Here is a 12,633-nt window from a genome sequence, read left to right as displayed (position 1 = left end):
TACATATTTGAACATTCAGAATTCTTTTCCTTGGTTTTATTAAACAGATAAGGTTTAGTAGACTAATATGATCATGCTTAAAAGTCTGCTTTCCCCCTGTCACTAAAATAATACAGTATTCAATTTACTTTTTTTTTCATTATTGAAATTAACATTTTCTTTTTCTTTTTAGACAAACACAAGCGCGCGCACACACACACACACACTGTAATAAAATGCAAGTTTATCTATGCATAATTACCCCCCCCTTCCTTTTAGACAGACATTTTCTTCATTTTTGTCTGTAGCCATAATTCACTGATATATATATATATATCAGATTAAGGCTTTCTTTTGCGGTTGTTTAAATTAATCATTAGTTAAAATAAAGACAATGCATTTTGCACTAAAAGAACATACTTTAAGCTACCAAAAATCCTAAACTGTGTCGACATTTTAAAAAAAATTTAAAAAATCAAAAAAATCCGATTTAAATGTAAAAAATCTTGATTTAAATAAAAAAAATCGATTTTTAAAATTTTTATTTAAAAAATCAAAAAAATCACCAACCCTGACGTCATGACACATTTACTGATGTAACAGACAGAGAGAGAGAACATAGAAACACAGAGATAGAGAAGAGACAGAGAGGAACAGAGAGAAAGACACATGCAGACAGCACGGTGCACCGGCAGTGGAATTTTAGTTGAAGGGGGGGGGGGTCCCCGCCAAGCGCGTTTTATCACGTCGGGGTCACGGGGGTCAGCTCCCTGTCACCGCTCTGTCTGGGCTGACTTACATTTTCAACGTACAGTTTTAGGTGTATCCTTGTATTTATGGTAATTGTTTAATGCAACCAAAGAACGCATTTCTGCTCTTGAGATTTCTCATGGTAAAAGATATGATATTTGTAGTCAGTTTAACACAGATTTTGGAGAGATCTGTTGTGCCGTTTTTATATACTTTACTTTACTTTACTTTTCCGATCCAGTGGCCATTTTGATTCTAGCCCTTCGGTCTGACTTTAAAAAAATAAACAATCATTTATTCCTAAAAGTATGTAACTAAAATAGGACCTATTGGGTACTCTACGAACATTTGTCTAGAACAAAAACTAAGGCACAGAAATTAACCATTCAAACGCAGAATAAACCTCAAGGCATTGGGCTATTAGTACATCCTGTAATGGTTTGCTGTATAGAATGGGGAGAAGTTATATCGTTTCAAATGTAGACTTACTTTACTTTACTTTTCCGATCCAGCGGCCATTTGGGTTCTAGCCCTTCGATCTGTCGATATGGCAAAGAATTTACAGGTTTTAATCCGCTGTGCTTTGTGGCTGTATAGAGTATTTCCGATGTCTGGGGAGGCAGGTAGGTAGGTGCTACGCAGGTCGCAAAGTGCTGGGCAGTTAAAGAGGTGGTGTGGTACTGTTTCATCCTGGCAGTCGCACAATGGGTAGGTGCGGTTGGCTAGACTGGGAGAAGCTATATGAGACGCTTTGGTGTTTCTCATCTTTTTAAATGAGGCCCTTCACCAGCTCTTGATCCCCTTCAAATGTAGACCAAAATGCGAACTTCTTAACCGACACCGGCAAAGTTGCTTCAGGGCTCATTATACCCGTAACCCCGAGCCGTGGAGCTCCGGCGGGCTGCTGGGTCATGCTAACTAAAGGTAACTGAATCTGGCGAAAGTGACGCCGTTGTGATCACATTAATATAAGCATTGTTTTCATTGTAAAACTTGATGAAACGGTATGTTTGCCCCAGACAGGATCGCACCTAGGTGTGAACTGACGCGTTTGTGAACTGACTAATGCGTTTGTTTTCCCCAAACATCGCACTCACATCTGGACTCTCCGCCTAAACTTACATACTCGCTGGGTGGGTAGGGCCAGCAAGTTTGCCCCAGGTGGGATCGCATTGTATGTTGAACTCTTCTCTGACCATTGCAGCAGTTGTCTATACTCCCAAATTTGAGAGACAGACTGACTTTTTAATTGGTGTGGTCATAAACGTAATGGGGTGTAACGACAAAAGTGGGGGAACTGGTCAGAGATGGAAAGAGATAAAGAGATGGGGCAACTGTACAAGTGTAGATCAGATCTTGAGATTCACGACAGATAGTTTAACTCTTTTCCTACCAGGCCAAAATCCACCACTGGCCCAGGGCTTTTCCCTGACCTATTTTTATGCCCCTACCCCACCAAAGGAAAATGTCAAAATATCCAATAAACACACACAAACCATAACTTATGGCCCATCAAACTGAAGGTTAAAAAATAATCTATCAGATGGCGATACAATATTGATGATTTATTCCAATTATATTACTTTGGGGTTTCTAAAAGTGATTATGCAACATCGAAGGTGTCATATGAAATCAACAATTTTCCAGCTTTGAAAGGTCATATCTAAAAAAGTACAACAGCATCATTCAAACTTCTCAGGTAGGTTGCCTCAAGTGATGCGAAGAAATCCTGAAAGTTATGTTTGTGTACCTAACATAGAAGTGAAAATATACTGAAGTCAGGGGAGCGCTTTTTTTCTCATATTTACGTTTCGAAGGGGACAAAAAAAGGGCTGAAATAACTAAAAATCGTCTCTCAGTGCTATATTTTCTTTCGTATCTGCTAACAGGAAGTCCATTCTATTATTTTGAAAACGTGGATTGGCAGAGAACTTTGTGTCTTTTCATTACTGGATTGGAATAGATATCGAGCCACCCGAGCCGTATTTTGTGGCTCTCAGTCATGCAAGGCCAGGTCCGCGAGCCGCAAAATGCGGCTCGTGGTTTGCGGCTCGTGGTAGGGAAAGTGTTAAAGTGAAAATGGCATGCCTCATGCCACTGTGATTGGTCATCAAGGCTGACCACTCTTTGCTCCCCATATGCCATAAATTAAAAACCCACCCAGGGTCGCAGCAGTTTCTTTTAGAGTGAAGGGAGACCAATTTAGCGGTTGTGGGCCTTAACATGGGTCACTATAGATTCTTTCCTTGGTGCGTCAGGTAAGATCCCGTTCACCTAAGATCCCCCATTTTCCTGGCTCTTGAGCACCGGGATCTTAGGCAGAGACTAATGTAATATGATGAATCATGGAAAACCAGGTCCATTACTTATTTTTGCTGACATTGTCGACATTGAGATGTTATTTTTCATGATTGGACTTTTTTACTGAAACAATAATTTAATTGCTTTTGTTATTGTAAGTTGCATGCCTTGTCCTACAATTTAGATTATAAATGATGCTGGTGCTTTAAAATTTTACATCATTCTGGTAAATCAAAAATGTGCAGTACTAGTATTTAGAGTGGAGGCTGTGACCAAAGTGCTGGGAATTTAATTGGCTGCATGGTATGAAATGTCCTTCCAGATAAATCACAGGCTTAAAGATGAGGGCTCAGTGCTGCATTTGTGCTGATTTATTTGAGAATTCAGCGACTGTGAACATAGCTGCAGCCCCATGTGGCCACACATTCCACGAAGCATGTCTGATGCGCTGGATGACAACTTCCTCTACCTGCCCCAGTTGTCGAACTCATGTCAAGAAAAATCAGGTACAGTATGTCAGTTTTCACAGGGATAAAGAAAATGAAAGTAAACATTTTGACATACTATACTTTTCCTACTTGACTTCTCTCTCTCTCTCTCTCTCTCTCTCTCTCTCTCTCTCTCTCTCTCTCTCTCCTGGCGCCATAAATGGTCAGCAAATGCTGACAGCACGCAGGAACTCAATACTTGCTCAGTGGTCCTTAAAAAGTGCTGAAAGTGGGTCACTGAAATGTCACAGCAGACGTGTTCTGGCACGATAATTGGCTCAAAAAAAGGATCTGGGTAGTCTGTATCGACCCCAGGGACGCCACTTTTTCGCTTTTTTTCCGGTATTTCCGGTATTTTGATCATCATCCGCTATTCCATTAATGAGACCGGGATAGAATCTATAGCTGGAAAAGTTTTTAAAAAACAACCCACACACACACAACAACTTGTGCCAAATGTTCAAATATCGGAAAAACGAAGACTTCACTATAAGTTCCGAAGACTTCACTATAAGTTCAAATAACGGGGAGAAAACCCTCCCCCCTGGATTTTCAGCTATTTTAAAAAGAGTTGAGTGGCATCCCTGCGACCCACTTCTCTGTAGCATTCTTTTAAAATGATTGGATTTGACAGTTTTTTTTTACTATACTCAGTGACAGTAGCACAAGAATTAGGTTTCTGTTTGTGTTTGAAATCAGTTGTATTAGTTTGTTTTATTATCCGAGTTGAATTTAGAAGTGAAAACATCTTACGTAGGCAAGCGATCGTACAAGCAGGTGAAATGTCTTGGTTGAGACAAATTTTAATAATTTGACAGATCGAAAACAAGTTCCTGCACTGCAAGATCACTGTTAAATCTGAGTCTGTGCAAATTGAAACCTGTTATAGCCAGGTTCATATTACTTACATTTATAAAGAAAAAAAGGGGGATTTGATATACCACTGTTACATCCAAGTTCCTGTAATAACAGAGGGTGTTATAAATGTACTGGACTGTATTATACAGCATCAAAATCCTGTAGAAAATATAGTACAAGGCTATTAAAACTTATTATATATCACAATGCATAAGTCTAGCTTAAAATGTACCTGTATGCATGTATGTTAAATATGCTCTGTTCCTATTTGGTAAAAAACAACAACCGTGGAAATGTGTCATTTGGTGAATCAAATATGAAGCCAGGGGAAGCCAACATGTTAATCAGATGGCAGATATTGGGTATGGTAACTGATCATAGGTATTTTTCATTGTGATTTTTTGTGTTTGCTTCATGCCCAGGTAGGATTCTGGAGTTATGCTGGATTTTATTTTAGTGCATTATGATGATGTTGCTTTTTGATAACATATATGTCTTATAATCAGGAGTTTAAATTGATTTACTCAAAGGTCCTTTTTTTAATCGAAAGATTTCATTCAGCTTTCAGTGTGCTGATCTACTCTTTCATCTGTTCTGTGAAACTGTTCGGCACATTAAGCTAGCTGACAATGTCAAAGAAAAAGGATAGTGCTTACAGCTTACAGCCCAAATTGCAGTTACTAAAAGAGGTAGATGAGGGAAAAAAAACTTTCAAATTGTGAAATTAGCCTCAAGTATGACATTCCCAGCTCTATACTGTCAACAATCATCTCTAATTGAGCTACTCTCAAAACTGAAAACATGGCTAAACGGATGAAAATCTGCCAGTCCCGCTGATTTTTATTTAAGCAGACTCCACTATATATTATGTCAAGATTTTTGTTCAATAAAAGTGAGCTTGCTCTTCTCCAAGGTTTGAAGCGTGCATTGGTCAATTTCCATCTTTCATTTTGACCGTTGGTTATCTCACATTAAACTTCAATCATAATTTGATGGGTTTTTTGACCAAATTTATATTAATTTGTTTTACTCTTCGAGTTGTATTCAGAAGTGAAGACATCTTATGAAAATCTTGATTGTGGTGAGTCTTGAAGGCATAAACTTAACAATTTTTTTTGCTCTTTCAGATTATCAAACGTCTCTTTTTTGACATCTGTGAGACCGAAGGAGAGGGACCTGATGAAGACATTTGCAGACTGACTAACCAAGTTGCCAATGCAAAGGTTATTTTTCTTAAATTTGTTTTACAACATGTGGGTGATGTCTTGTACGGTTCTTAGCCCCTGATTTTGTATATAAAACTCATATATATTTTATTTCTTGCAATGGCGCTACGAGGGTAGATCAGACACTAATGGAAGTTGTCATCTTGCGGCTAAGATATTGACTTTTTTCATTAAAGCTGTACACTTAATTAATCTATAGTATGTCTATTCTTGAACCAACTACTGGAGTTTTATGTGATAATACTCTTGATGATGGTGGTGTCAGTGGACTAGTGGTTAGGCTACCAGACCCATAATCATGAGATTGCAGGTTTGGAGATTCGAGCATCAGATCGGTCTGACGTTGAGTCCTTGGGAAAGACACTTTACTTGAATTTCCCATTTGGCTCGGTCCTTTCAGAGATGGACGTTAAACTCGGAAGTCCTGCCTTTAGCATAACCTAATAACGTTGATAGGGGCGTTAAACCTAAACCATTTACATTTGCCTCTTTACTATATATTTTATGACATCACAAACAAAAGTTGGTTTGCAGTGTGGAGGAAACAAAATTACGTTCCCTAAAAGATTATCTGTTCCTACATCTTTACGGGCTGTAAAGTTGGCAAATCACCGAAACTGATTCATGAAAATTTGTAAAGTGTTTTTCAAACAGCTGCTTGTTCATGTAACACAGTTTAGTGAAGAGAGAGACACTGTTTTTGTTGATCCACGTTCTGATTGCTTAGATTCCTCTGTGAGCTAGAAAATGGTGGATGTTTTCTGGCACCATGTCGTCAAGCCGCTACCTTTTTGGCCTAAGTCAGACTTAGGCCAAAATGCAACTAACACACCGTTCGAATTGTTGTAACGTCTGCTATCACATTTTAATGAAATGAATAAAATCGGCCAACACATTTTCCTACAAATCCCGAAATAACACTTTGGCCAAAGTCAAAAATGACTACGGCCATAAGATTCTGGACGCGGTTTGGCCTATGTCAGAGATAGGCCAAACGGTTTTCAAAATCGTTTTGGCCTATGTCAGAGATGGGCCAAACGGTTTTCAGAATCGTTTTGGCCTATGTCAGAGATGGGCCATAAAACTAGCCTCGGCCGCCTTCCGTTCCTAGTTTCTTCCTCTCCCGCTACCCAAGATGGCGTCACGCAGCAGAACAACAATGATGTCAATCGCCAGTGCTTTAAGCCTTGTTTTGCAAGAAGAGAGTGATGGTAAGTGGTATAATTTATTTTCTCTTTTTCGTTTAGGTTCTAGGCCTAGGTTCTAGATATATGGCTATCAGGTTACTTATTATTATCAAGTTAATTTGACAATCAATGGCATTGGTCCTGGCTTCTACCCACGTCATTCCCGTAATCGTTATCATCCGCGGCCGTTAGCCGTGCCATTAGAATTAAGATCGAGATCTTATCTAGATCGAGATCAACTTTATCTTTCTCCTTAATTCTAGTTCATGTGATCTAGAGGTAGAGATCTTATTTTGTAAACAGATCAAGATCTCTAATTATTGTTTTTTAAATTTTTAATTAGAATCTAGATCTAAGATAGATTCTAGAACATTGTAGATTCTAGGGATCTAGATTCTAGATTCTAGATCTATTCATTAGCAGACGATGGATTATCATTTTCCTATCTTCTTTTTCTGATGATCTGTATCCTGTTAGAGTTTAGATTCTAGATTCTAGAGATGATGCTTTGTTATGATGAGAGAGCCAAGTCTTAAGTTTTTATAATTTCGTCATGGTCACTCCGTTGGGACGTCTGTTAAGGCCTGGACCTACTTAAATCTAGATCTAGAGATCTAGTTTCAATGTCAGTTGCCAGCGTGGTTGGCTCCGAGTCGGAGATAGAAAGCTCGACTTCGAAGCCAAAGGTAATGGATTCGATCAAACTCCATGTCAGTGACTTACACGCAAGTAGGACCTTGGTGTGCACACAGTAACTAATCAGCTAAATTCTAGATCCCGGTGCCCTCCTTGCCGCCACAGACAATATTTTTTCCACAAGGGATAGATTCTATGCTATAGCAGTATGTGTTTTAATTTATAGGCCTACCACACCTGCATGTATTTTTTTTAAATTTCAGATTCACAACAAAGTCAAAGTCTCGGCAGCAGCGGCAGTGAATTTGAGCCACCACCAGATCTAAAATCTGAGCCTGGAACCTTAGGGGAGGACCAGCCCAATTCAGTGACAGCAGCAGGTTAGTAAGCTTCTAAATCTATGCCATTAATTTCTGGTTTCTTAGGGAAGGACCAGCCCAATTCAGTGACAGCAGCAGGTTAGTAAGCTTCTAAATCTATGCCATTAATTTCTGGTTTCTTAGGGGAGGACCAGCCCAATTCAGTGACAGCAGCAGGTTAGTAAGCTTCTAAATCTATGCCATTAATTTCTGGTTTCTTAGGGAAGGACCAGCCCAATTCAGTGACAGCAGCAGGTTAGTAAGCTTCTAAATGTAATACCTTTAATTTCTGGAACCTTAGGGAAGGACCAGCCCAATTCAGTGACAGCAGTAGGTTAATAAGCTTCTAAATCTTACCTTTACTAGGCCTCATTTATTATGTGCATAAACTGGGAAATTTCCATCTGAATAGCATAGAGATCGTCGTTTCTTCAATGCTCATGCACATTACTGTTGTACAATGCAGTATGACAGGCACACTGAAAAGGTTTTTCCTCTTATCTCTCACTCTTCTGTTTTTTTAAACATTCTGTCCTGAGTTTTAATTCATTTCTTTTATTTATATATAATATATATATATATATATAATGTATTATAATGTAGCTTAAACATCTTGTCTGAGTTGGATTCATTATTGCAAGTTATAATCTTGTTCTCAATGTCCAGGTTCATCTTGCCGTGGGCTCATGAACCCTTTGGTGACTGGGCCTGCACAGGGAGGGGAGGACAACGATCTCATCACATCCCAGGTGGAAACTGATGAAGCTTGGCTCGGACCTTTAGCTGGTTTGTCTCACTTTCCACATCATCCAGTGAATAAAAAGAGTACTTTTAAGTTTACTGGGTCATTTAAGATCTGTTTCCTTTCAAATTCCCCAGTTAACCACGTTACTAGGCCATATTAATGGTAGTGTTTTGTTGGGGGGGTTGTGTTCTTACATTGCCATTTCCATATAAAGAAATTATATTCAGATTTTCAAAATAGTTTCTAATTATTAGGCCATACTGGTGGTGTTGTTTTTGTTAGATTTACAATTTACATAAATATATGAATATTAAAAATTGTACTGGAATAGTTTAGAGGATAATGAGCAGTTCTGTCTGTAAAGTTACAAGTTTTTTTTCCTTTCTCTTTCATTTGCAGCTCTTGAGTATATCGAGGAGCCACCCCCTCCTTCAAACGGAGACGAAAGTTTTGCTGATGGTGCAGTCAGCACTGTCGAGCAAGACGAGGAGCCACCGACTCCGATTCCTTCAAAGCGAGATGAAAATTTTGCTGACAGTGTAGTCAGCACTGTCGAGGAAGACGAGGAGCCACCGACTCCGATTCCTTCATACGGAGACAAAAGTTTTGCTCGCGGTGTAGTCAGCACTGTCGAGGAAGACGAGGAGCCACCGACTCCAATTCCTTCATACGGAGACGAAAGTTTTGCTCGCGGTGTAGTCAGTACTGTTGAGGAAGACGAGGAGCCACCGACTCCGGCTCCTTCTTACGGAGACGAAAGTTTTGGTGACAGTGAAGTCAGCACTGTTGATTTCAACAACACAGCAGGTTAGGCCCCTACTATTCAATAAAAGTGTGTCCCAGCGGTGTTATGCAAGTGTAATGCTTGATTTTATGTTTTTCGCTTTGTGTGCTGTTTTTAAACACATATGACCAACAAGCAGTTATTTCATCTATTCTCAACATGGTCAGATAAATGTTCCTTTTTTCAAAATCTTAATTGATGTTACCTATTCGATAACCTATTAATAGTGACAGAAATGCCACACGTTTTTCCCGTAGCATATTTACTTTAACTGTTCTAATGTGAGTTCTATAGATGAATTATATTGCTACACTACAAGTGGTTGGCAGGTAGCGTGAGTTCTATAGATGAATTATATTGCTACACTACAAGTGGTTGGCAGGTAGCACTGGTAGCTTCTACTTCTCTCCTAAGATTCTGTTTTATCTGTCGTCTTGCTGTTTCCTGGTGCTGAATGACTGTTATTATGTCAGTGTTTTCTTTATCAATTCAACTACATTGCTACATGAGCTTATTTTTCTTTATCTTTCTCTTTTTCTTTAGATGACCCTCTCCCTTCAAACCACGGTAAAAGGAAACCAGCCCCTCACACCTGGAGATGCAATGTAGCACAACATGCCCGACTGATAGGTGAGAGCTATGCCATGGAGCAAGCAGGCCAGAAGGAGGCAAGGGAGATGGGACCGGCCTGCACCTCTAACTTCTGTCTTAAATCTTCCCTGAGGCATTGTAGTGAGTTTAGTGAGGAGAGGAGGGGGGTTTTGTTTCAGGTGTTCTGGGGTATGAAGTCTTGGAAACAGAGGAAGACTTTTGTTCATGGTTGTACAAGTTCCCAGGACAAAAATCAGAGTAAGGCTCTGGGGAGGGGTCCAAAAGGAAACAGACCTTACAGTACTTCTTGGAAAATGACAATGGTGGTACTCTGCAGGTTTGTAGGGGAATGTTTTGCTCCACTCTCGGTGTGAGTGAAAAAACAATCCAGAACTGGGTGTGGGGGGGGGGGGGGGGGGGGGGATGCGCTGCCTCGTCCGGCTCCTCCTAGACCAACTGTTTCAAGAAGTGGACCTCATGAACCAGTCTCTCAAGAAGACCTGAAATTCTTGTCAGACTGGCTTCTTGAGATCCCTTCAGTGCCTTCCCACTATTGCAGGAAGCAGAAGACCTACGAAGGTGTTAAGTTTATCTTTTCAGACAAGTCCTAGGTGGAACTCCACCGAGACTTTGTCAGCTGTTGTGCTGTTGATGGCAAGAGGTCTGTTGGTACCAAGTTGTTCAACGAGACTTTTAAGACATTAAGATTTTCTATGTTTGTACCACGCAAAGACCAGTGTGACACTTGCATTGCTGCCAAGCTCGGCAATGTTGAAAAGAATATTTATGATTTACATGTTAGGCAAAAGCTTGAGGCACAAAGTGAAAAAGCTAGAGATAAAGCGGAATCTGGTCCTGATACTTCTGTCTGGACTATGGACTTGCAGTCTGTGTTGACATGTCCCAAAACAAAAGCATCAGCACTTTACTACAAAACAAAACTAACACTACACAACATGATATACTTCAATCTCAAGACAAAAGAAGCATTCAATTACATTTTTGATGAAACACATGCAGACCTCTCCAGCAACATGTTTGGATATTTTCATTACAAACACTTCTGTACATTCCTCACCCAACATCCCCAGGTCAAACGTCTCATTGTTTTTAGTGATGGGTGTGGCTATCAGAACAAGTGTGCAAATGTGTCTAATGCTCTTGTTCAACTCTCTGTTGAGAAAAATGTAATTGAACAAAAGTATCTTGTCTCTGGCCACACCCAAATGGAATGTGACTGTTCACAGTGTCATTGAACGGAAGATGCGTAATTGCGATCTGTTCATGCCACACGATTATCTTGTCGCCATTCAAATGGCTCGACAGAACCCCTCTCCCTATGTGGTTACAGAGGTGAACTTTTCTGAGCCTGTAAGGTTGTCCTCTGACTTTGTCAAGTCAATCAGGCCAGGCAAAAAAACATGTGATCCCACTGTTTCTGATGTGCGTGCCTATCAGTATTATGCTGATGGTGTATATATAAAGTATAAATTGACCTGGGAAGATGACTGGGCTGAGCTTCCTTGCAGGATTTCACTTACTCCAAAACACTGGATTCCTGTATACACAGAACACTTGCCCATCTCAGCCAGAAAATATCAGGACTTGCTGTCTTTCAAAAATGTTGTCCCTGAAGTTGCTTTGAACTTTTACGTCAGTTTACCCCATTCATAATTTGTTTATGACCATGCGCATCTTGGTTCTCTTAAGTATTGTTATACTTTTTTCCTTTGTCACACTGGTCTTTTGCATCTGCAAAGTTTTTAATTTACCTCATTTATAATTTGTTCTTGACGATGCTCATCTTGGTTCTCTTGTTTTAGTAGAGGTTTTACAGCGCTAGCAAATGCATAAAGTCATGAGTGAGTGCCAAGGGGTATATGTCAACAGAGAAGTCCTTACAGGGAATCAGCCTTACTCTGCTCACCTCTCTAGCTTCAACAGCACAAAGTTTGCTTCGACTATCATGGCACCCCGGAAATAGCGGGTCACAAGAGTTTGACAAACATACAAAAGAAGTAGACGAAAATGACGATAGTAAGGATTAGGAAAAGTTCCCTGTTGCAGTTCAGGCACAGTTATGAGCTTGACATTGATGAATCAGCCCATCTACAATTCAACTGTGCATAAGAACAGATTAATGTCCCCCCTTTGAGAATGGCCTAAAGACACTTCAGTCAGTAGCACCTCCCCGTGGGGTTTCTTGGTTCTTCCATAGATATTGTTATACTTTTTTCCTATTTGGTTAATTTTCCATGAGCATTTTAACATTTTGGTTTTCATTGAGCACACTGGTCTTTGCGCTTGCAGAATACTCCCAAATACAGTCAAACCTGTGAAGACGGCCACCCATTGTCAAGGAGAAAAGTGGCCGTATAAGACAGGTGGCCGTCTTAGGCAGGACTGATCAAGATGAAGAAAACAAACCATTCCCATCTGAGGTCTCAATCGAAAGTAGCCGCATTGTTGTTGTTGTTGTTGTTGGTTTGTATTTTGTTTGTAATTCTTATTTTGTTGCTGATTTAGCACAAGGGTAACAAAAAAACCCCGAAATGTATCAGACGAGGAAGATGGAGTTCATGTTAAAACAAACACTTGGCTCGCCACCACTCGGAGAACGAGCGACGCTTCTGTCGCAAGTTCATGTTGACGTCCTTGTTACTTTGTTACAGTTACAGACTGGGTAAACAGTGACCACCGATCTCACTTACGATTTGTGTATGAGTTCT

The 12,633-nt window shown here is 40.0% G+C and overlaps 1 protein-coding gene across 1 annotated transcript in view; it reads left to right on the top strand.

Annotated features, from left to right (window-relative positions):
- Positions 1-12,633, top strand: part of LOC101857851 (E3 ubiquitin-protein ligase TRAIP) — a 42,495-nt gene that overhangs the window by 10,184 nt on the left and 19,678 nt on the right. The window contains exons 2-3 of the mRNA XM_035970947.1: positions 3,353-3,536; positions 5,504-5,599. Coding sequence (XP_035826840.1) covers positions 3,372-3,536; positions 5,504-5,599 — 261 coding nt within the window. The 5' untranslated portion in view covers positions 3,353-3,371. The remainder of the gene's footprint in view (positions 1-3,352; positions 3,537-5,503; positions 5,600-12,633) is intronic.

This window comes from Aplysia californica, unplaced genomic scaffold, assembly GCF_000002075.1.
Source record: "Aplysia californica isolate F4 #8 unplaced genomic scaffold, AplCal3.0 scaffold00014, whole genome shotgun sequence".
Classification (NCBI taxonomy): domain Eukaryota; kingdom Metazoa; phylum Mollusca; class Gastropoda; order Aplysiida; family Aplysiidae; genus Aplysia; species Aplysia californica.
Note: the sequence above shows the minus strand (reverse complement) of the source record. Positions and strands in the feature narration are given on the sequence as shown.